At 44.9% G+C, this 25,221-nt stretch overlaps 1 protein-coding gene across 3 annotated transcripts in view; it reads left to right on the plus strand.

Moving 5' to 3' along the window:
- LOC129341379 (diacylglycerol O-acyltransferase 2-like) overlaps nt 1–25,221 on the plus strand; it is a 77,499-nt gene that overhangs the window by 7,213 nt on the left and 45,065 nt on the right. Inside the window, exons 2-3 of one of the 3 annotated variants that reach the window (XM_054996540.1) lie at nt 283–411; nt 1,321–1,403. The exons of 1 other annotated variant lie outside the window; for it this stretch is intronic. In XM_054996540.1, the coding sequence (XP_054852515.1) occupies nt 1,397–1,403 (7 nt within the window). In that variant the 5' untranslated portion in view covers nt 283–411; nt 1,321–1,396. The remainder of the gene's footprint in view (nt 1–282; nt 412–1,320; nt 1,404–25,221) is intronic. One more of the 3 variants, XM_054996538.1, reaches the window with a different exon arrangement.

Here is a 25,221-nt window from a genome sequence, read left to right on the forward strand (position 1 = left end):
ACAATTTATTTATTAATCATTAGAATGCCACAGATGTTTTTGTTGGGTATGATACAGTCTGTCATTGGTCTCTCAAGAGGCACACTGGATGTATTGTGTGTGCGCCGGTGTGTCTCAGAGTTTAAATACCGAGCCCATTTCTGGGAATAAGCCCAGCTATGGAGGGAGTTGCCTGGGCACGTCGGTGATAGGGAAAACCGAGTCAGCAGGTGAGCATGACATGATCAGGGACAAGCAGAGAGCCAGGTCCCAAGAACAGTGCCAACAGAATTTCCATTGCAGGGAGTCATGCCAGCATCCAGGCTGCCCTTTGGACTCTGCTTGATGTGCCCTGGCTGTCCAAAAAGGATTTCAAGGCCTGCATCCAGCTGCTTGCAGTCCTCCAGTGGGTGCTCAGTTTCCTGCTGATGGGTGAGTAGTAAGCATGGATACGAGGAGGGAGCAGTTTTTCTTCGCTTCTCGAATTCTGCTTAACCTTTTCTGGTTCTGTCAGTTATGGGGGAGGGCAAAAAGAGGCCATTGCCATTGTGTTTCGCTGTGCCTCTGTCCTTGGCCGTGGGCCTGCATTAACATCTTCACCACCGGAAGGAAGGGGACAAGCCAGCCAGCTGAGTCTTTACAAAAGCTGAGCATTGCCCCCAGGTCCCCAGTCTGTGCTCTGGAGGCATCCGAGCCTCCATGCTGACCTATCCAAAGCTTGGAGAGGCGGTATTTGAGAACTTGGGGGCTGGGGCCTGCGCAGCCAAGCACAATGATGCCACTTCTGGAAGCAGGTCCAGAGGAGTCAGCCGTGTTCGTCTGGAGTTGCAAAATAGGAAAGAGTCCAGTAGCGCCTTTAAGACTAACCAACTGTAGTGTAGCATAAGCTTTCGAGGGCCACCGCTCTCTTCGTCAGATGCATCACTTCTGGAAGTGATGTCATTGCTCCATTCCAGGAGCATGCGCTGGAGAGGAATGTCCCAAGGGTAAGTGCTGGCCCCCCTGCTCTCTAGGATCCAGTTTGGTGGGGCAGACCATCTGGCAACGCTTCCCAGCTCTATATCTCACTATCCCAATCACCATAGGAGGCATTAGAAAGGTTGAGTTGCTGCCTGACATCTGTGATCAAATGGTTGAAGGTGAACAAATGGAAACTGTACCCAGACAAGATGGAAGTGATGCTGGTTAGGAAGAATATCATGCTTCCCTCTTTCAATGGAATTTGTCTGACCCTTACAGACTAAGTTAAGAGCCCTGGGGTTATACTGGATCCAGTGCTACTGCTAGAAAAACAAGTTAAGGCAACTGCAAAAAAAAATGCTTTCTATAACCTCACTCTAGCTTGGGAGATGGCTTCCTACCTGGACGCGGCTGATCTGGCCACCTGGATCGATGCTATGGGGACTTGTCTGCCGTAATGCACAGTACGTAGATCTCCCCCCTCTAAATTAGCTTGCAGTCGGAGCAAAATGCTGCAGCTTGTTTATTATCTCGAGCTAGGAGGACCATGAATATTACTACCATCTTGTAGTCACTTCACCGGCTGCCTATCAGTTGCCGGCCTCAGTTCGAGGCATCGGCCGCCACATACGCAGCTCTTCCTGGCCTTGGTCTGGCATAGCTATGGGGCTGTCTCTCTCCCCATGTCCTGCCATAGCAAAGGAGGTGGTCTCAAAGAAACACGTAACTACAGGGATAGGCACTAGAGCGTTTGCAACTATGCACTGTCTGTTGCTGTAAGTATGATCCTACTGGATAATTTATATGTTGCTTAATACGTCAATCTTAGAATTGCTGGTGCTCCGTTTAGGGTTGCCGAGTGTCTGGTTTCCCTCCCAGACAGTCTGTTTTTTGCATTGGACTGCCTGGTTGCCAGTCTGGAGTATGGAGCATACACACAAAGAGGGACACTTGGGTGAGTGTTGGGGCCCCTGTCCATTTTGGGGGGGAGGCCATCTGGCAACCCTAGCTCTGTTTAGCATTTCTTCAACTCTGTGAGGACACGGTGCTGGTTAGAAATTAATGCACGTGCACATTTTTTAAAAATAGATTTAAAAAAAAAACAGTCACCAGACTTCCTGGGAAATTCCAGAATCAACTTTCCAGTGTTAATTAAAAATGTTTTTATTGTTAATTTAAAATATCTTTCTGGTAAACAGGTTGGGTTCTCAACTTGAAGTTGGGAAATTCCTGGAGCTTTGGGAGTGGTGCCAATGGGGGGCAGAATTTGTAAATAGGAGGGAACTCAGTGGCTGTCACTCTAGGACATCTATTTCTCCTAAACTCTATGGCATACCACAGAGACCACCCTCTGACACTGCTGTTTCCTCCAAGGGAGTCTAGAGATCACTTTTAATTCATTTTTAATTTCAGGAGAACTTCAGTTGTAATTTCAGTTGTAATTCCAAGAGATCTCCAGGCACTACCTAGAGGTTGGTGACACTACCTGCCTTGTATGTTCCAGGTCAAGTGGCAACTAGGTGTGGTGCTCTCCCCCCCCCCCCCCAAATGTTGCTGCAGTTGTTGAATTCTTTCTCTGGCTGCAAGGTCTTCTAGCCTCCTGTCCAGAAAATAAAAATTCCATGCCCTTGAGAGGCTTTTCCAAACATAGTGCTGATCTCTCTGGCCATTTGAATATGGTTCTGAGAAAGCTGTCCAAGGCCCATTCCCCACAGCACACTTTAAACCAGAGATGCTGAGTAGACATGGGCATGAACAGCATTACGAACGGAAAAAAACCATGAACAGGCCGTTCGTATGTTCGCAAATGGGCCATTCATGAGGCGCCATTCCAGACAAACAGGTGGTCATTGCAAGCCTTGTTCATTGCGTTCATCCACTGTTCAGGAAGCCAGACACTCAGGTGCCTTCAATCAATTGCCTCGGCAACAGAGGGAGGGACTACTTGAACTCTGTCTGCACTCCCTCTGTTGCCCTGGACACCCCAATCAAAGCCTAACTTAGCTTGATGGGCAGGTCTTCCTTCCAAGTGTGGAGCTGCAAATTGGTTACAATTGGTAACTGTTGGTGGAATTTTGGGGGTGGGACCCCTCCTCTCTCTTTCTGTGTGGGGGTCCCTTTTGGCAGCACCTTGGTCCGTTTGTTCTGGAGAGCCACTTACCAAGGCTTGTGTGGGGTGTGTGTGTGCAATCCTTAACCTAGACTCATTTTCCCTATTGCTGGTCTGATCTAGTGACGTAGACAAACACCTCTGTACAGAGAAGATCTTAACTAATACCTGTCAGGAAAAGAACTTGAGCCTGAAAGCATATATTGGCGTGAGTTGACTTTAAGACCTGTTAAAAAGTAGTGCTACAGGCTTGAGAGGCATTAGCAGGCTAATTGCCTGCACCTGCATGAATTTGGCACGACTGGTGTGTCGTCATGCCTTATCTTCTCTCACAAGTTTCTCAGGGCAGCAATTGTTTAGTAGAGGTTTGCCTTGATTGGCCGGATTCGCTTTAAGGTGGGCCTGTTTCTAGCCATGGGCAGGGGTGCGGCTTTCTCTGCTTTTGACACTGCTGGACCCCTGCTTTGATCGGAATGTCGCAAGACCTGTTATCACGCTGTGGAGTCCGTTGGTGAGGCCGACCTGTGGGAGTATTAGTTACCTAATCTAAGTGTTTCAGTTATGTTAGCCCTAATTAGCCTTTTAGTGAGGATTTGTTATTTTGTAGACACTTGCAAATTCTGAGTTCCTTAGAATAAAAAGTATTTTCCTTCGGTGTGCCTTGGTTTACTGTCTCTGCACCATAAACTGTGTTACACGGGGCGAACTCACATCTAAGGACAAAAGGGTCCTTTCCCCTGACAGTACCAAGGTTTGTTTTTGAAAAGGGAAGAATGTTACAATTAATGGCAAGACAAGGCACCACTAGGCATGTCTGTCCTTGGATGCTGCAAGTGGCTAGCAAGACCGGTAAAAACCACAGGCATACAAGCATGCAACTAGTATTGTTGTAACTTATAACCCTTATAAAGACCTAAAGAGAATACTTAACCTTAATAATATAAAGCCTTAATAGTTCTATGGCAAAATCCATATGCAGTCCTAATCAATAAAATCCTTAACCTATATAATATAAATCCTTATACCTAAAAACAAGCAAACACAAAAATGTTATAGCAAAAATCCCAATCCCACAGGAAACTTTCCTGGCTTACCTATTGGAAACCCTTGGACCAAAGCAGGTCCTTATGGGCCCCCAAGGGGGAGCACGGTGGCCACTTGTCGGCAGACACAAGAGGCTTGTGTCTTCCCAAGGAGCAGCCCCAGGCATTCCTGGGGCAGTTACCTTTGTAGGCTGTGTCCCTGGGCCTCTGATGTCCTGGACCTAGGGTCTTTTGTTTTACTTTTCCCAAATGGAGATTGACATCTTCGCTTGTTTTAACATAGAATTGTTTTCAGAACATTTTCTTCCTACATGATATATAGCGTACATAAAATATATATGTGTGAGCTATAGCTTAGGAATGTGCATTGTCACTAGCGGTAAGCATTCATTCTAAAGCCTAATGAAATGTCCTGTTCTAATTTACTTGTAGAGGCCAGAGGGGTCTTTGGCCATTTGTCTTGGCTGGGGACCCCCTCACTGTCTCTTGTTGTTAAAGCCAAATACCTTTACTCAATTTAGTGCTCTTTTATGCCCCCCCCCTTCTGGTTTGTGTGTGTGTGGGGGGGCGTGCTGCAGACTCCTGCCAGCTTTCTCACACATGAAGTAAAGCTTTTAAATCCAGAAAGAAGGAGAAAGCCTTAGGAAGCTGTTTTTTAGGCCAGGGCTGTTCCCACACCCGAACCCGGAACACTGTGCAGCATGCCGAAAAAAATGCGGAAGATCACGTTTTCTCTCATGAGTTTTGCGCGATGTCGTGCAACATCGCGCAAAACTCGCGTGAGAAAACGCGATCTTCCACGTTAGTTTCGGCATGCTGCGCAGCATTCCGGGTTCAGGTAAGCCATGTGGAAACGGCCCAGGACTGGTTCTATGCCATGGGGTTTGGGTCCAGACTGATCCAAACTTCAAAATTCTGACCACAGTAACATGGGAGCAGACACCGGGGGGGGGGAGGAGGGGGGTGTTCTGTAGCCATGGGAACTCCAATCTCATCCCTGCAAAACCCTGTTAGGCAGTTCTGACTGCCAACCACAGACCTTCTGCTTTTCTCTATGAGACCTCTGGTTATAAAAGGGCACTGTGCTCCCAGTTCTGGCTTTCAGTTTCAGCAGGCAGTGGAGTGGGACAGAGCTGTTGATAGCCTTTTGGGAGAGAGACAGGGAGAGTGCATGGGATTTTTTCTGTGTGTGGTGGGTGGGATAGGGATCTTTCCCCTCTGGTTCCAGGGCTGCTGCCAGGCCCCGGGGCCAAGCTCAGTGGGCACCTCGGCTGAGGGTTCACATTTATCATCATCATCATCATCATCATCATCAATGCCTGATCTGGTCAGGCTTCTGGATGTGCCGGGCTAGGGCTCTAGCTCCAGCCTCTGGTTCCAGGGCTGCTGCCACACTCTGGGGCCAAGCTCTGTGGGCACCTCGGCTGAGGGCTCACATTGATGATTATTATTATTGTGATCAGTGCCTTGCCCCTATTCCTTCTCAGATACTTTGGCCAAAAAGTGCTTGCATGTTTCCCTTTATATCTTTACTTTGAAAAGGGCTAGATACTTTCCTTCTTTACATGAAGGTTTGGAATTCATAACGTATTTCTGTAGATACCCTCCCTAAATGGCCCCTCCACCCACACATCGGAGCTTCACAGTCCATGACAGACTGGCACTCCTTTCCCCCGGCTGAGGAAGACGGTTGTGACATAATGTCAGATTTTTTCCCATGCTTAACAACCAACACTCCTCATGCTGAAAGATCTGCCATGTTTAGTGGAACTGGAAATGAAGGAATGAGAATGTGGGCTTCTGGAAATGAGTGTTAACCAGCATTTCCACTCCAAATACACTGAGATAATTCCATAGGCATTTTGCTTCTATCAGTATATCTAATAGTCTCCAGAGCCCCATCTGCAGATACTTAAACCCACGGAGTGAGCCCCCCAACCTTCCCACTGATTGCCAGGCTGAGCCAGGCAACTGCCATTTACCCAGGGGCCAACAGGACTTCCAGGGTCAGAAAAAGTTGCATTCCATTAACAGTACAGAGTACATCAGTACACCAGTACAGTGTTGGGGAAAAATGGTTAAAAAAATAGCTTTTCTTCAGAGGTGCAATGGATCTTGAATCAATAGAGAGACAGCACACGAGTTTAGCTTTTAAAAAACATTGACTTCTAAAGGAAAAGGGTCACAGGATTGCTACAAAAAACCAAAATGCCTGGAGCTACATTTTCCCCTACTGTTTACAACAAAGAGCTGGGATAACAGAATGGAAAATCTTCTCCCTCCTCCTTCTTCTTGACCCTGAAAGAAAGTCACCTGACCTGTTGACCAATAACAGTTTACAAACACTCTCAAGTTTCCCGGACTTGCAGATTATTGGCTTTGAGCCAGGTTCCCTTTCCAGGTCAATCTAAACAATAGCATGATAGGTAGACACATTAACCCCATAATGACTGAATCTCAGACCTTGCAACACACATATATTCCAACACCCCTTCTCAAGGTCTAGCATGGAAGTCCATTATGCATTCCTATCTAAGAAACATCATTCAACTTTTGTCTCAGCATTAGGATCAAACATATTCAACATTTCACGAAGATACTCAAACTTAGTTTTAGACAGTGGTTTAGTCAGGATACCAGCCACCATTTCTTCTGTACGACAATGTTCAATTTCTATTAGTCCCTTCTGGTACATATCTTTCACAAGTTCACATTTAAGTCCAATAGATCTGCTTCTTGCTTTGGTACTTTCTCCTTGGCGTATGGTAATACACGCTTGATTGGCCTCAAACGTAACTACAGGTATAGGTTCGTTTATTCCAAAGTCCTTTAGCAGGTTGAAGATCCACTCTAGTTCACTGCAGGCACTTGCTGATGACGCACATTCAGCTTCTGCTGTAGATTGTGCTACAATGGTTTGTTTCCTACTAGTCCAGTCTATCAGTCCATCTCCATAAAAGAGTAGATATCCGCTGGTTGATTTGTAGTCACTTGATTCTTCTCCTCAATTGGCGTCCCCAGAACTATGGGGGGAGACTGGTGCACCTGTGGGGAAAGCACTTAAACACTAGAAGCATTAGAAAATGGAGTCAGTACAGTTTATATATACACTGGACCTGACACATATATCCAACCAGTCTTGGTTTCTCAGATGGCGAGATTCTCAGCTTTAGGTCTGCTGTTCCTTTCAGGTATCTTGCTAGTTTCTTTATCGCATTCCAGTCATGATGATTAGGAGAACTTACTTTTCTGCATAAGATGCTAACAGCTACTGCTATATCAGGTCTTGTGGTTTTGCTCAAGTACAGAAGTTTTCCAATTGCTTCTCTGTATTCACCAATATTCCTAAGTGGTTGTCCATCTCTTTCTCTCAAGTAATCAGGTTCAAGTGGTATACATGTCGCATTGCAGTTTTTCATGCCAATAGATTCTATAAAGTCCAATGTTTTTCTTTTCTGACTTAGGAGAAAAGTTCCCTCTTCAATTCTTTCTAGCTGTATTCCGAGGTAATGTTGTGCATCTCCAAGTTGCTTCACTTCTACCTCTTTGTTCAGTCCATCAACTATTTCTTTGATGTCTTGTCTGTCTTGGCAAGATATTATCAAGTCATCAACATAAATAAGAATGTACTGGCATTGTCCATTTTTAACTCTGGTGTACAGAGACATGGTTCAGCTTTTCCTTGCTTGAATCCTTGCTTTTGTAGTAGCCCTGATATTTTGTCATACCAGGCTTTTGCTGCTTGCTTTAAGCCATATAGACCTTTGTTGAGCTTGTACACATGATCTTCCATTCCCTTGATCTGGAATCCTTCAGGTTGCTCCGTATAGATTTCCTCAGATAAGTCTCTGTTGAGAAAGGCTGTCTTTATATCCAGATGCTCTATTATCATTTTTCTTGATGCTGCAACACTGAGTAGTGTCCTGAACGTTGCATGGTTGATAACTGGTGCAAAAGTCTCAAAATAGTTCCATATTCCTGGGAGAATCCTTTAGCTACTAAACGTGCTTTGTATTTCTCAACAGTTCCATCAGCATTGTGCTTGATTTTGAACATCCATTTGCATCCAACAGGTTTTCTATCTGGAGGTAAATTTGTGAGAGTCCATACTTGTTTTGTATTTATGGATTGTAGTTCTTCTTCCATTGCTTCAATCCATTTGTCTCTTTCATCTGCAGGTAGTTTGCATATATCTTTCCAGTTCTTAGGTTCTTGGACAAGTTGCACAGTTTCACAGAATCCATACTTCTTTTTTTCATAAAATTTTTTTATTGGATGGGTCAGTATACACAAATCACAATATTCCATATCAATATCCATCACATTATATCACTCCCACCCATTCCCCCCCTTTTCAGTTGACTTCCAACAGTTTTCCATTCCCTTCATCTACATTACATCACTATCTCCTATAATATTAATTTCTACATTATAATATATAACATATCTGTATCTACCATGTTTAAAATAAGTCTCTAATATTACTTTCAAGACTATAATATAAAATATACTATATCATTCTTACTTATACACTATCCATATTTTCACCTCTAACTAATATAGAGTAAAGATCTATTCTCCCCTCTTAACAATTATCCAAAGACCACATTTTGCCTTTCATGTCCCACTTTTTTTCCACATAATTCTTAAGTTTCTTCCAACTCATAACATATTCCACAGTATCTTGTTCTTTCAACTTCTTTGTTAGCGTGTCCATTTCTGCCATAATTAGTAATTTCAAAATCTAATCTTCCACTGATGGTATCTCTTGAGTCTTCCACAACTGTGCATAAGACATCCTAGCCGCAGTTATCATATAAAACACCATTGTTCTGTCCATTCTATCAAATTCTTCTAGGTTCATACTTAATAACAACAATTCTGGGTTCTTAATCACATTTTTCTGTAAAATATCTGACATAACCTCTACAATTTCCCCCCAGAATTGTTTAGCTTTTTCACAAGTCCACCACATATGATAAAAAGAACCTTCATGTTTCTTACATTTCCAACACTTATCTGACATTTGACTATTACCATTTGCTAACTTTTTTGGCATTAAATACCATCTATACATCATTTTATACACATTTTTTCTTATAGTGGTACATGTTGAAATTTTTATAGTATTTTTCCACAACCTTTCCCAAGCTTCCATCGGTATATCTTTATTACAATTTATTGCCCACTTCACCATCTGTTCTTTAACTATCTCATCTTCTGTAAACCATTTTAACAGAATCTTATCTACTTCAGATATCATCTTTTCCCCCTCTTGAAGTAAACATTCTTCTAGTTCCGAGTTTTTAGTCCTAAATCCTACCTTTCTATGATCTGTATCATATAAGTCTTTTATTTGTCTATATTGAAACCAACCATACTGAAATGGCAGTTCTTCATTGGTTTTAAGTATATATTTATCACAATCTACTCTTAAAATTTCTTTACATGTCCTCCACTCCTCTCCATCATATTCCACCTTTGGGGTTAAAACTTCTGCAGGTATAATCCACATTGAAGTCTCTTCATCAAACCGCAAATAAACTCCGTCTCACAAAATGATGTAAAAACATAGCATCAGCTCTTGTCTTCTCATACCACAGATACGCATGCCATCCAAAAAATTTGTTATATCCTTCCAACGTCAATAGCTTGTGCTTTTTCAATAACATCCACTCTTTCAACCAAACCAGACATATAGCTTAGTGATACAATTGCAAATTCGGTAATTGTAGTCCGCCTCTCTCCTTAGCATCATATAATACCTTCATCTTAACTTTGGGCTTCTTCCCTGCCCATACAAAGTTCAAAATCTTCCTTTGCCATTTTTCAAATTGCTTATTATCTTTCACAATTGGTATTGTTTGCATTAAAAACATTATCCTCGGAAGTACATTCATCTTAATTACAGCAATGCGACCCAACCATGATAAATTCATTTTGTTCCATTTCAACATGTCCATATCTATTTGCTGCCATAATTTGTCATAGTTGTTTTTAAAAAGATCAATATTTTTCACAGTCAACTCAATACCTAGATATTTTATTTTATGGACTACCTCACAGTTCGTTATCTCCATTAAATCTTGTTGTTCTTGCCTAGACATATTTTTACATATTAATTTTGATTTGCTCTTATTTACGTAAAATCCTGCTAAATCCCCAAATTCTTTTATTTTCTCCATCAATCTTGGCATATTTTGGATTGGATCTTCCACTATCACCATAATATCATCGGCAAAAGCTCTCACTTTATATGAGAATCCTTTAATTTTCAAGCCTCTTATCATATCATCTTCACGTATCTGCCTCAATAGAATTTCCAATACCATCACAAATAACAATGGGGAGAGTGGACATCCTTGTCTTGTTCCTTTTCTTATTTCCAACTTTTTTGTTATATCACAGTTTATGATTATAGCTGCAGATTGGTCTTTATATATTGCCTTCACTGCTTGAATAAACATCTTGTCCATTTGCATCTTTTCCATCATGGCAAACATAAAGTCCCAATTTAAATTGTCAAAAGCTTTTTCTGCATCCACAAAGAAAAAACCGACTTTTTTCCTTGGATTCTTATCATAGTACTCTATTGCATTCAGTACTACTCTTAAATTATCTTTTATTTGTCTATCCGCCAGAAAAGCTGCTTGTTCCTCTGCTATAAACTCCACCAACCAGGTTTTAAGTCTTTCAGCCAATATTTTTGCAAAAATCTTATAGTCATTATTAGTCAGAGATATTGGTCTATAGTTTTTAACATTCGTTAAATCCTGTGCTTCTTTCGGTATCAGTGAGATGTTGGCTTCATTCCATGTTTCCGGTATTTCCTGTCCTTCTAATATTGTGTTCATTACTTTTTGTATCAATTGTACTAATTCATCCACCAATACTTTGTAAAATTTAGCCATAATTCCATCTGGTCCTAGCGCCTTTCCCACTTTCGTTGCTTGTATTGCCTCCATAATTTCTGTTACTGTAATTTTAGCATTCAAATTGTCTTTCAATTTCTTAGGCACCTCTGGCAATTTCATTTTATGAAAAAATTCCTCCATTAGCCTTTTGTCAATAGGTTTTTTCTGATATAATTTCGCATAATATTTATAAAATGCTCTCCCAATAGCATTTTGATCAAATAGCTCTTTTCCATCTTCTATAATTTTGCTTATTATTTTCTTCTCTCTCTTTTTTTTTGCCATGCTAGATATTTCCCAGGTTTGTTGGCTCCTTGAAAAGATTTTTGTTTCAGTCTTTTCAGTTCCCATTCCACCTCCTTGTTTTCGATCACTTTTATTTGTTCCTGTAACATTTTAATCTCATGTTGCAATTTCTTTTTACCTGGTCTTTTCTTTAATTGTTGCTCTTTTTGCGTTATCTTTTCTTGAATTTCCTTCAGTTTCAATTCTTTATTCTTCTTATCTCTGGCATTTAGATCTATCAGTACTCCTCGAATAACAGCCTTATAGGTATCCCATACTTTATGAATTGATACACCTTGATCCACATTGTATTGAATAAAGCATACTTCTTTGGTGGGTTTCCTTTGTTGCTTCTTTCTGATCGTCTCACAGTGGTTGCTGCTTCTGTCTCCTCTGGTCCAGTCCCTGCTTCCCCTTCTGTTTGGGTAATCTCTTGAGAAGGTGGACTTGCCGGTTTCCCGGGTGTCACTGCAGGTAACCAATTGACCAGTTCTACAGGAGCAGTTTCTGTATCACTTGGATCAGTTGTCACTGTGGATTCAGTTGTATTAGAAGCTTGTAATAAATAGCTCTCATCCACATACACCACGTTCTGTTCTTTGACTTTGTGCTCTTGAGGATTGTAAATTCTGTATCCTCTTCCACCAGTGGCATACCCTACAATTAGTCCAACTTCATCTTGAGGATCAAGCTTTCCTCTCCTTTCCTTTGGTATAAAAGCATAGGCCTTGGAACCAAATGCTTTGATGTGCTTCAGAGCTGGCTTCTTGCCAAACCAGGCTTCAAATGGAGTAATGCCTGTCACCTTTGAAGGTACTCTGTTGTGTAGATAAACTGCTGTGTTCACAGCTTCGGCCCATAATCCATTGGGTAATCCAGAATGTATAAGCATAGATCTGCACATTTCCTGTATAGTCCTATTCAGTCTCTCAGAACATCCATTTTGTTGTGGAGAGTGAGGTATAGTTACTTTATGTTCAATGCCTTCAAATTGCAAAAACTTCTTAAATTCTGCATTGCAATATTCTCCACCACCATCAGTACGTAGGCTTTGAGGTGCTTTTCTAAACTTATTCTTAACTGTGGCAACAAAACATTTAAATTTCTCAAGCGTTTCATCTTTGCTCTTCATCAGATATACAATGCTATACCTCGTTTCACTTTCAGTAAAAGTTGCAAAATATATGTTGCCGCCAAGAGATGGCGCTAGTGGACCAACAAGATCAGAGTATACAGTCTCTAGAAGTTCCTCATTATGAGTAGTGGACTTTCCTGTGTAGCTTGGGCTAGTTCCCTTTGCTTTAAGACAGGTTTCACATTTCTCTCTTGCTTTATCACAAACAGGAACAAAAATTCCACAGTCCTTTAACAACTTTTCAACACTTTGTATGCCTCTATGGCCTGTTTTTACATGCCATGAATACAAGCATTTCCTATGGTCACAAGCACCTTGGCTAGTTTGATAAATCTGTCCTTCACCAGCATCAGCAATTTCTGGTCTTTCACTAACATCCACAAAATAATGCAGTCCATTTCTCTCTTCAACAGCAAACTTAAATCCAGATTTCCTTTCAACAATTACGCTTCTACTACTCATTCTCTTCTGAAGAACCACCACACAGTCCTTTTCCACAAGTTTCTTAGTTGAGATTAAATTCTCTGCTGCTTCAGGAACAAGTGCCACATCTTGAAGGGTAACATGTACTATTTCCCCTCTTGTTGTGCGTAGCTTAATTGGCACCTTTCCAGTTCCTAGCACATTGAGTGGTTGTTTATTTGCTTGGAACAGTCTGGGTTTATCATCAGTATCAAGTTCAGAAAACAATTCACGATATTTGCAAATATTCCAACAGCTTCCTGAATCAATGAGAAATAATTTCTTATCCTGAATATCTTCACCATCAAAAACTCTTAGTGAACAATTACTCCTGGCATTTCTCTGAAATCTGCCTCTAGACACATTCCCTCTGCTTCTGGATCTAAAATTTCCTTTGCTATAATTTCTTCTGCCACGAGATGGTGCTCTTTCAACATGAGTCTCTGCACTAGGGCAACGTGCATTTGATCTGCTAGCAATGGCTGTTCCATTATTCACGCAGTTTAATGCACAATCTCTGGCCATGTGGTTCCTTCCTCCACAAGAAAAGCAGTTAGTCTGTCTGCCTCTATATCCATTTCCCAAATTTAAAACAGTCATTCCATCAGACACAACCTGTAAATTCCTTCCCTCTCTTGAATCCAATTCCTCTCTTAAACTTGTCAACAATTGCTCCAGTGTTAAATTCTCTTTATGTCTCAAGAGAAGTGCTAAATTATCATAGCTACTTGGTAAACTTTTCAGCAAGTCAACAACAACATCTTTTTCCCTTGGAGCTTCTCCGAGTTCTTTCAGCTCTCTATACAGTCTCATAAACCTTTGCAATTAAGCAGGTATAGAATCCCCTTCTTTAATTTTAAAATCAAACAATTCTGTTTTAAGATAAAAGACCTTGGTTGAGGTCTGTCCTTCATAACGTTTCTTTAAAGCTTCAAGCATCTCTTTTGCAGTATCAAAGGTATGCAAGTCCTGGACTTCATAATGAGCTACTGAGGTCATAATTAATGTTTTGGCTAGAGCATTTTTCCTGGTAAATTCAAGCTTTGCCTGAGGATCAGTTGGGATGTCTGCAGTTAGAATGTCCTCAGCATTATGCATTTCAAGTTGGGTTTTTAAGAATGCTAGCCACCAAATGTAGCTGGTCTTATTTAGATGAGGCATATTAAAATTTCTTGGGCTGACTTCAAAGGGCTTGGGATTACTCACGAGACCCTGGTTTGATGAATTCATCTTTCAGCTGTGAGGATTCAGGCACACATAGAGTTAACAATCTCCTTTGTTCTCTGCTGCCGGCTGCTGGCTCCTTTGCTCCTGCTCCTTTGCTCCGTTCAGAGGGTAAAAGGAAAAAAAACTTCAAATACTTCTCAGCTGCAGTTTCTCTCAGTGCAGACCGGTTTTAAAGAAGCTTTTAAGACAGCAAGATCTTAAAGGAGTCTTTTCTTTTCCCAGTTACAACTGAATGCAGCAAAAAGATTTGGTTAAAAAAATCTGAGCCTTTGTGCCTATCTAGCTTAGTTTCTCTCTAGAGATCCATTCAAAATTGTTTGCTTGTTTCGCAGAACAAACCGCCAACCATAAAGCTCTGCTACCACTTTGTTGGGGAAAAAAAGGTAAAAAAAATAGCTTTTCTTCAGAGGTGCAATGGATCTTGAATCAATAGAGAGACAGCACACGAGTTTAGCTTTTAAAAAACATTTACTTCTAAAGGAAATGGGTCACAGGATTGCTACAAAAAACCAAAATGCCTGAAGCTACATTTTTCCCTACTGTTTACAACAAAGAGCTGGGATAACAGAATGGAGAATCTTCTTCTTCCTCCTTCTTGACCCTGAAAGAAAGTCACCTGACCTGTTGACCAATAACAGTTTACAAACACTCTCAAGTTTCCCGGGCTTGCAGATTATTGGCTTTGAGCCAGGTTCCCTTTCCAGGTCAATCTAAACAATAGCATGGTAGGTAAACACATTAACCCCATAATGACTGAATCTCAGACCTTGCAACACACATATATTCCAACATACAGTATATCAACCCACTTAAAGTGGCAGCTCTTCCAGCCGGTATCACCTCTATCTTATCTGGATTCAGTTTTGTTTGTTCTCCTTCAGCCACTGGATTACCACATCCAGGCAAGAACAGTGGCTTGACTAAGGTCACCTGATCAGTATATGGCAGAGGTGAGATTTCAACCAAGTTCAGAGTTTCAGCCTGTCCTGGACCTGAGGCTGCCCCTGGCCACAGAGCCAGCAGCCAGGAGAAGGATCAAAAATTGCAGGGCAGGTGGAGAGGCAGCCAGAGGTGGTGGTGAGCAGTGGTGAGGTGAGGCTGGTTGAGTCAGCGGTCGGGTGTTTGGGGCCACCAGAGAAGCTCCGGAGCTGGCCACCGCATCTTCACCAGGAGCTGGGAGGGGAGGGGAGTGGATAGGGCAAAGAAAGCAAGCCCAGCCGCAGCAGCTCCAGCAGCAAAGGGCCACAGGGAGAAGCTGGGAGCTGTGGTGCCAGCTGAAACTGGGCGGGTTGAAGCACCACCAGGCTGCCCCTTGCAGGAGTAGAGTTGCTGCCTGGTGACACCAGACAGGGAAGGCTACCTGAAGGTGGCTAGTAATGACCCCACTGCCAAAGGCTAAGTGGGGATGGGGTCACGAGGACAGGAGCTGACTCCCAATTGCTCGGTCTGTGGGCAGTTCCCTGGGGTGGGTCCCTGGGGCTGGAGCTGGTGGTAAGAGGGGGAATAAAGGAGGGCTCCAAAATCTAGGCTGGGAAGGACACGCTTGAGGAAGGTTGGCCCAAAACTGATGGGACAGTACTAGCAAGAGGGGTTAATAGCAGGCCAGTGAAGAAACCAGGACTTGCTCTTCCCTTCACCTCTGAGGCCCAATGGGAGCCCCACTTGGGGAAGTCACCACAGTGATATGGCAGAGGGCCCACAGGCAGCCTTGGTGGAAGAGTGGCTTGACACAGCCACTATACAAGTGTATGTCATGTCTGTGCTGAGGGACAGAAGTTGTCTTATCTGTAAGGGAAAATGTTGGAATGCCAGGTCACTGCCTGTTGGGGTGGTGCTCTAGGATTTGCCAAAAACTCTATGGTTTTCACTGGAAGTGATGCAGTGTGCATGCCCATCCACCCCCTACTGGCCTTTGAAGTGCTGATGGTCAATGGGAGGAATTGACTTACTGGAAAAGGCAATAATGTTAGGAAAAGTTGAATGCTGTAGGGAAAGAGGAAGACCCAAAATGAGATGGATTGCCTCAATAGAGGAAGCCAAAGCCTTCATTTTGCAAGACCTGAGAAAGGCTGTTAATGAGTGGACATTTTAGAGGTTATTAATTCATATGGTCACCCAAATTTGGAAGTGACTTGACTGTACAAAACACACACACATAAGCCATAGCTGGATAGCTGGCATCCACCAGTCTTTTGATTGGGTCAGCCAGTAAAAGAATATTGCAGCTTGAAATCTGAAAAGCCAGTTGGCTCCTGATTCTGCAGGGCTCCTCCCGTAATACAGCAAGGCTGCGACCCAGACCTGTAGATTCCACCCTAAGCCTGCCTCAACTCCATCTCCTGACTGACCGAGTGTTGTTTCTTATAGCCAAACAGGCCACAACAGTGTCCACAGCAAAATTCCACTCCTAGGTACTTGACTCCATGCTGTTAATGCGTTGGATCCTGCAGTCCATCAGTGGAAGGTGCTCATGATTGCCGATCTTTCCAGATTTCCCCCTCCTAGCAGCCACTTCCACCCAGGGCTAATTTTGCTCCTGGGATTGTCAGAACCATACCAATCGGGAGGATGCAGTGGGCAGGGGGAAGAAGGTGAAATGACTCCCTCCTGCCTCTTCCATGAGTGGTGCTCTGCTGGCGGAAGAGGAAGAAGGGAACCATTTCACCACTGCCCCCTCCCGCTGCAGCCTCCCGAATCACACGGCTATTACTCCACACAGGTCCCACAACCTCAGTGATAAAAGAGTGGACATCTGGCTTCCAGCAGGCGGGTGTTTTAGTCACAAAAATCCTCACTATTTGCCACATAAAGGAACAGAGGTCATTTCCTTAAATGTAGCAGACGTGTGTAGCTTGATACCCCAGCCTTCACAGTAAGGCAAATGCCTTTCTGGACTGATGAACGAGTCACAGCTTGGGAGGATTTGGGTCTGCAGGAGTGCAGAAGGAAAAGCTAGGTTTCCCATTGCTCACCCTTCAGGGATCTGTCCATCTGAATGGATCTTTCTGCCTTCCCATATCTGGTGTTATGGATTTAGGATGCTTACCTGCATAAATAAATGTGCAATGTTGTTTTGACAAACTCTGTTCAAATCATTGTTGTATATCATGGGTGTATTATTAGCCACAGCTGTAGATCATCACATCAGCAGAGATCTGAATCACTGTTATGGACTGTGTACACAGGGGCATTTTTGTGCAGCAACTTGCTCAATTAATACACCACTGTTTGGGATTAAGACACCTCCATACAGGTAGCCTCAAATTTGCTCACTGCTGAGGACGTTGATCTGCCCCAACAGTTATGCAGCCTTTGTTTTGGGTGAGGAGAATTACAGGTATTTGTACATTTCATGCAGCTCATTGGTCACTGATGTGGTGCCCCAGCACATGGCCTGGAATAGTGTCCTTGTGAGAACAACACAGACAGCAAATGTATGAGTGAGGACCGAGTGAAAAGCTCTTCCTTTGCCCCTCAAAGCACCACACAGAATATAGAAAGAGTTTGTTTCTGACTGCCAGAATCTTGTAAGTGGAATGGGAAGTGATCTGAGCAACCTGGAAACTGTACACGTCTTTGATGTTTCCCAAGATAATGTCAAGCTTTGAATAGAAGCTAAAAACAAAAGACTGACATGCTCAGATCAGCTTCAGGAAACCCCGTTTCTACAAGGGGATCTAATGCCTACAGGTAGAGACAAACGTAATATGAATTGCGATTCAAAATGCCTTCACCTTTTTTCCTATTGTATAGGAAGCTCTGCAAAATATACAGACTCAGTCCTTCAAGTTTTCAGTGTGTCAGAGACAAGACTAAGCATCCTCCTAGAGTTGCTAGGTCTTCTGCTATACTAGTAAAAGATACAAGATCTTCTGTGGAGGAAATTATCAATTTGTAACCATTAATACTTAAAGTACGCCATGCTCAAATACTCAGTTGCTAATAAATACTTATATAAATATCACAATTTATTAATGAAGGTACATAGTGCACATTGGTCAGGTGTTGAAGGAAATGATCCAGGAACTGGTAAAGAAATCATCCTCTTACATACAGGGCACCAGGGATTTTATTAAATTGGTTACAAACGTTAGTATACCCCCTGGTGCATCGCTAGTAACCATGGATGTAACCACACTGTATACCTCCATTCTGCACGAAGATGTGCGGCCGGTTGTGGAGGAGGCACTTACATCCAACATTTCCTCTGTTCCGTTCTTACTGAATCTTTTGGACAACATTAGGATAAGAATTACTTTAACTTTGGTAATGATTTTTTTCTTCCAGATAAAAGGGGTTGCTATGGGCTGCTAAGCAGCTCCTAGTATTGCAACACTTTTCATGATCAGGCAGAAGCAGCAAAATATATTGAACAAGGTGGTCAATCCATTTCATCATAATGTTCTTTTATTTAAAAGGTATATTGATGAGTTGTACCTAATTTACAGTGATTTTGAACCTGTAGAACTAATGGGGAATTGGATGAACTCCATTAATCCCAGCATACAGTATAGACGTGGGCACGAACAGCACTACGAATGGAAAAAAACAATGAACAGGCCATTCGTTTGTTCGCGAACGGGCCATTTGTGAGGCGCCATTCCAGACAAACAAGTGGTCATCGCAAGCCTTATTCGTTGCGTTCGTCCGCTGTTCATGAAACAAGAACTCAGTAGCCTTCAATCAATTGCCTCGGCAACGGAGGGAGGGACTGCCTGAACTCTATCTGCACTCCCTCTGTCGCCCTGGACACCCCAATCAAAGCCCAACTTAGCTTGATGGGCAGGTCTTCCTTCCAAGTGAGGAACTGCAAATTGGTAACAATTGGTAATATGGGAGCAGACACCAGGGGGAGGGAGGGAGGAGGGGGGTGTTCTGTGGCCATGGGCACTCCAATCTCATCCCTGTAAACCCTATTAGGCAGTTCTAACTGCCAACCACAGACCTCCTGCTTTTCTCAATGAGACCTCTGGTTATAAAAGGGCACTGTGCTCCCAGTTCTGGTTTTCAGTTTCAGCAAGCAGTGGAGTGGGACAGAGCTGTTGCTAGCCTTTTGGGAGAGACAGGGAGAGTGTATTGGAGCTGGGTTTTTTTTTTTGTGTGGTTAGATAGGGATCTATCTCTCTACTGGTTCCAGGGTTGCTGCCAGGCTCTGGGGCCAAGCTCTGTGGGCACCTCAGCTGAGGGCTCACATTGATTATTATTGTTATTATTATCAGTGCCTGATCTGGTGGTCAGGCTTCTGGGTGTGCTTGGCTAAGGCTCTAGCCTCAGCCTCTGGTTCCACGGCTGCTGCCAGGCTCTGGGGCCAAGCTCTGTGGGCACCTCAGCTGAGGGCTCACATTGATTATTATCAATATCAGTGCCTGATCTGTTCAGGCTTCTGGGTGTGCTGGGCTAGGGCTGTAGCCTCAGCCTCTGGTTCCAGGGCTGCTGCCCAGCCCTAGGGCCAAGCTCTGTGGTGGGCACTTCTGCTGAGGGCTCACAGTGTTCTCTCCTTTTCTGTCCTCCTTAATTCTAGTTTGGTGGCACAATGAGTCTTCATGTTGTGGTGGCCACGTGTGGTCGTGGGGTGAAGTGTGATGGCAGTCCTCCTGGTTTCCTTGTGGCAAGCAGTACTGGGTGTGCCTCGGGGGCAGCAGAGAGTACTCCCGCTCCCCCAGATTCACCTGTGGGGGCTGTGGAGGAGGCCAAAGAGGTCTTTCCGCTGCGGGGAGAGGATCTCTCTCAACATTTTGAGGAGGAGGTGGGTGAGGGATCCCTGGAGGAAAGGTTTTTTTTTAATGAAACATCCTTTGTCCTCTCCCTGAAAAGTTCCACGTCACTCTTTCTACCTCTCCTTTTCCGAATGGAACTACTCCTACCCTTCCCTACAGCCTCTCCTGTCCTGCCCATCCCCTCCTTTCTGCGAAGGCAGGAAGGTGGGTGATGCTGGTGGCAGCCTCCTTTGGGCATTTGTGCAACAGCTCAGGAGCTGTTGCACATGTAGTTGAGCCGCGCGGTGCCCCTATCCATTGCAACCTCTGTGCCCTCTGAGCAGGGGGGAATGGGTCCCTCGACTTCTGTCCTTTCCGCAAAAGCAGGAAAGGCTCTCAGTAGTGAGTAGTACCTGCTTAGATTAGGTGTCTAAGTGGTGGGTAACCGCACTAGCCCCCCCCCTCAGTTCTCAGGGCTGCTTTCACTCTGACCGTTCCTAGTGACGTCTCCTGTCCTTTCTCTCCCGTCCTTTCCATGATGGTAGGAAGGTGGTTCATGTCTGCACATTTCATCACTCACATGGTCCCCATTTCTCCTTCTATGAATCTTTTGGAGACCTCTGCTGTCCAGTCCATCCCATCCTTTCCGCGAAGTTAGGAAGGTGGCTGATGTCTGCCGGTGCCGCCAAAACTGTTATCAGTAGTGCCTGTATTGCCTGCTCAGGTGAGGTGTCTCAGAGTGGTGTGGAACTGCTCTGGCCCCCCTCAGTTCTCGGGGCTGCTGGTCCCTCTTTCTACCTCTCCCTCTGTGGAACCACTCCAACCCTTCCGAACAACCTCTCCTGTCCTGCTCATCCCCTCCTTTCCACAAAGGCAGGACGGTGGGTCATGTCAGCCGCCTCACGAGGAACTACCATGTTACTGCTGCCTCCTTGGTCACCTGGGACAGCTCAACTGAGATTGCACATATAATTGTACAGTATAGTGGTACAGCACGGTTGCACAGTATGGTGGCTCCTCTGTCAACAGGACTGACTTGACCCCTTTGAGCCAGGGGGGAATGTATCCCGCGACTCCTGTCCTTTCTGCAAAGGCAGGAAGGTGGGCGATGGCAGCTGCTGCCACTGCCCTGTTTCTTCCTCTCCCTCTCTGGAACCACTCTGACCCCTCCCAACTACGTCTCCTGTCCCGTCCATCCCATCCTTTCCGCTCACGCAGTAAGGTGAGTGATGTTAGCTGCCACCGCAGAGTACCTCTGTGGGTTCCGTGGATGAGGACTCCCAACGCTTGGTAGCTTTCCAGTTCCCGGTCCATACCTCTCCCTCTCAGGTACTGCCACAACCTTTCCCAACGACTTGTCCCACCCCGTCCCCTCCTTTCCGCAAAGGCAGGAAGGTGGGTCATGTCAGCGGCTGCTGTCGGATCGGGATCCACCCGTTCCTGTCAACGGGTCTTCCGGGTCAGGCTCCTTACTGCAGCCAGAACCCCTTGGCCCCCCTCTCCCTGAACACGTCATCTTCCCTATTTCCTCCTCTCCCTTTCACAAACTGCCATGGCCCTTCCCAAAGACTTGTCCCGCCCCATCCCCTCCTTTCCGCGAAAGCAGGAAGGTGGGTCAGATCAGCAGCCACTTGGGAGTTTTCCAGTTCCCGGTCCATACCTCTCCCTCTCAGGTACTGCCACGACCCTTCCCAATGACTTGTCCCACCCCGTTCCCTCCTTTCTGGGAAGGCAAGAAGGTGGGTCATGTCAGCGGCTGCTGTTGGATCGGGATCCACCCATTCCTGTCAACGAGTCTTCCGGGTCCGGCTCCTTACTGCGGCTTGAATCCCTTGGTCCCCCTCTCCCTGAACACCTCATCTTTCCTCTTTCCTCCTCTCCCTCTCAGGAAGTGCCACAACCCTTCCCAATGACTTCTCCTGCCCCATCCCCTCCTTTCTGTGGAGGCAGGAAGGTGGTTGGTGTCTGCCGCTGCCGCTTCTCAGCAACAGGTCCAGCTCAGCTGCTGTTGTGCAGATGGTAGCACAACACAGTGCCCCCTGTCCATGCCACTGGCTCTCACCTCTGACTGGAGGGAATGGGTCCTACCACGACTCACGTCCTTTCCGTGAAGGCACGAAAGTGGTTTATGTCCACAGATGACAGGTTCGGGCACCAGGGGCAGCTCAGGAACTGTGGCACATGCACTTGTCTTGCACGATGGCCCCAATCAATGGCACCTGCTGTTCCTGCAGGGAAGGGGGAATGGGTCCCGCAACGCCATTCTTTCCACGAAGGCAGTATGGTGGGTCATCAGGCAGCCTCTGCTTCGATACTGGAGGGGCATCCAGTGCTCCATGTATGCCCAGCTGGTGTGTTTTGTCCAGACTCCACACCACACAAGGTGCGGACAACATCATCAGACCCAATGCCATCAAGTACACCTTCTGGTGAACATACGTTGGTGTCTGACCCACCAGGTTGTGTATTTGTGTGTATGAGGCCTCCACATACACCAACTTGTCTTTCTGGAGGAATTTCTTAGCAGATTGTGGCTGGGTCATTTTGGTCTGTGGTGGCCAATGACATCACCCACCTCTTATACCTTCCAGAAGGTACCCTCCAGGAGGCCTGGCGGGTGGGTACATGGGGGGTTCCACCAGCCAGCAGCCAGACCTCATGCCCCCTCCGGGTGAGGCAGCCCCACGCCACCTCCCCTAGTCTGCCAGGCCCGGTGGCCACTGACATAACCCACCTTCCGGCCTCCGCTGGAAATAACAAGAAGTTAGGCCTGGTGGGTGGGCACATGGGGGGTGCTGCCGGCAAGCGGCCAGACCCCCCACCCCCTAGAGTCCACCCCTTGTACATGGGGCAAAAGACAATTGGTGGCTCCCATTGTGTCGAATGGGAGTTTCCTGGGGTCATTGGATTTGAGAATGTATAACTCAAAGATCTGCATTGCAATCTTGACCAAACTTGGGTGATGGCCGGAGGGGAGCCTGCTGAACACTCCCTGTGAATATGGACTCTCTAAGTCTAACGGGGGCCACTCTGGCACCAACGAACTACAAACCGAACACATTCGTTAACAGGACATATTCATTTCCGTTCGTCTGTTCGTGTTTGTTGGTGGCAACAAAGAACGAACAGCATGTTCATGGGTTTTTTTCCGTTCATGCCCATGTGTAGCTGATCATTCACGTTGATCAGTGCGGAAATGGCACTTCGCTCAAGTCCTTCGCTTAAGTGCCATGGTATCAGGGCCACTCACTATGACTCCTCCAAAGATAGCGAGGCGAGGAGCAGTATAAGGAATTTCATTTTGCCCAGAAAGTCTTCCGGCTTTTGGGTCTTTTCTGATTAAAATTGTTAAATGAGGGGGAGGTAGCAGGCATATGGATTACACTCACACCTGCACACACCCTCAAGTCTTTTTAAATCAATATTCCACGTGGAAGGACCCATCTGGTCAGATTTTTTAATTTTCTGACACAGCAAGGAGACCCTTTCATTCAGCTTTCCTCACCATTTTGTCATATTCTTCAATTAACTTGGGTTAACAATTTCAGTCAGAAAGGGAGACTGGACAGGATGCTGGCTACCAGTCTCCCATTTTTACTGGTAAAAAATAGGGGGGGAAGAAGGCCATCCTCCCTCTACTTCCTTTCCCATGGAGGAAAATACAACCTTGAGCCCTCCCTTTCAGTGCACTTCTATGCACAGTGCAAGGATAGGCCAGTGGCTGATGGATTTAGACATGGACAGGGACAAGGAGTCATAGGCTGCTATAAAGCAAAGGAGGAATTACCCACTCCTCATCATGGAGACGAAACTACAAGGCAAGGAAATAATTCATTGGTGTTGTCACTATCATAAAAAGCTTTTTGTGTGTGTGCTGTTCTGTGTGGGCTGGCAATGAAGTGCTTTCCTGCTTGTGCACCTTGCTGGCATGCTATGCTGGCACTGCTTTGCCAGTAAATTTCCTGCCATTCTGTGCACACATCAACACTCACCTTGTTTGGGGTCCATTGAGAGTTCCTCCTTAAACTCAAGTGTTTGAGGAGAAGCTCATTGGATCAAAGGGGTTTGGGATTATGCAGTTTTTTTGGTTAAGTGCCATCATATCGAACAAGTTTCAAATACTTGGATGTAGTTATACAGACCAATGGTTCTAGGGTGAAACACAGTAATTATGCTGCCAATCAAGGGGAAAGACTGGCAAATGCCATACTGAAATTTTGTAAAACTCAAGGCAGACATTTCGTTCCTGCAGCCTTGAAGTTATATAAGGCCAAATCATTGGTGCAGCAGCTTTATGGAACATTTTTAGGACCACCATCTTAAAGCTTTGGGTTTACCCAAAGCGAGGGGAAAAATCAGAAAAACCTGAAGCGGCAAGTGGGTTTGGGTATTTAAGCCGATTCGAGATTGTTAGGGAAGATTCAGCCATTGCTTCCAATGGGAAATGCTGCTCCCAGCTATCCAAGGGCCTGGAGGGGGCATTTTCTTCCCTAATAATCCCAGATTTGCAGGGGACCCTCTCCCAACACTCCTCTCATGACCACCCACATTTCAGGGAGATTGGACTTCATGGGGCCATGTTATGCCCCCCCAAGAAAGTGCCCCCAACTGCCGCCTATCTCCATTGTTCCCTATGGGAAAATGGGGAAGAGGATTCCAGGTGGCTGGGGGTGGCATTTTGCAAGCAAAATTCACCAAACCTGGAGGGGACCCTCTCCCAACCCTCCTCTCATGACCACCCAAGTTTCAGGGAGATTGGACTTCGGGGTCTATGTTATGCCCCCCCCAAAGAATGTGCCCCCAGCCACATTATTCCCCATGAGGACTAACCTTTACACATATATGAAGCAGGGACACTTTTGCAACTAGAAGTAAACTGAACCCCCTCCACATAACCAAACTAATGCAAGAGAAACAACTTCACACCAGAGAATCACCAGAAAATCACACTAAGAAAAAATTAATTTAAAATACACAAAACCATATGAAGCAAGTGAGTGCAACTAGAAGTAAACTAATTGAACAACCCCCCCCCCCACACACACACCACCACCACCAATACAACCAATCTGATGAAAGGGGAACAACTGTAAGGGAAAAGTATAAAGAGACCTACAACTAAAAAAAACTTTTTAAAGCTTCTTTTTAGAACACTCTCAGAAATCTCCCCCAAAACAACCCCCTACACACAGCAAAGCAATTCAGCAAACAAAAAGCAATAATTAAATAGATGATTTAAAATCTAAAGTACAGCCACCCACAATTTTCCCTTCCCTCAACCCACCAAGACAAGAGACACAACCCCCTCCCCCAAACAGAAAAAAACCTCCAGTGAGTCTAGTGACTCTCAAACCAGTTGCAGACCGTCAGTCAGGTTCAGCAGGAAAGCCATGATGCAACACAGAGGAAA

This window comes from Eublepharis macularius, chromosome 13, assembly GCF_028583425.1.
Source record: "Eublepharis macularius isolate TG4126 chromosome 13, MPM_Emac_v1.0, whole genome shotgun sequence".
Lineage (NCBI taxonomy): Eukaryota > Metazoa > Chordata > Lepidosauria > Squamata > Eublepharidae > Eublepharis > Eublepharis macularius.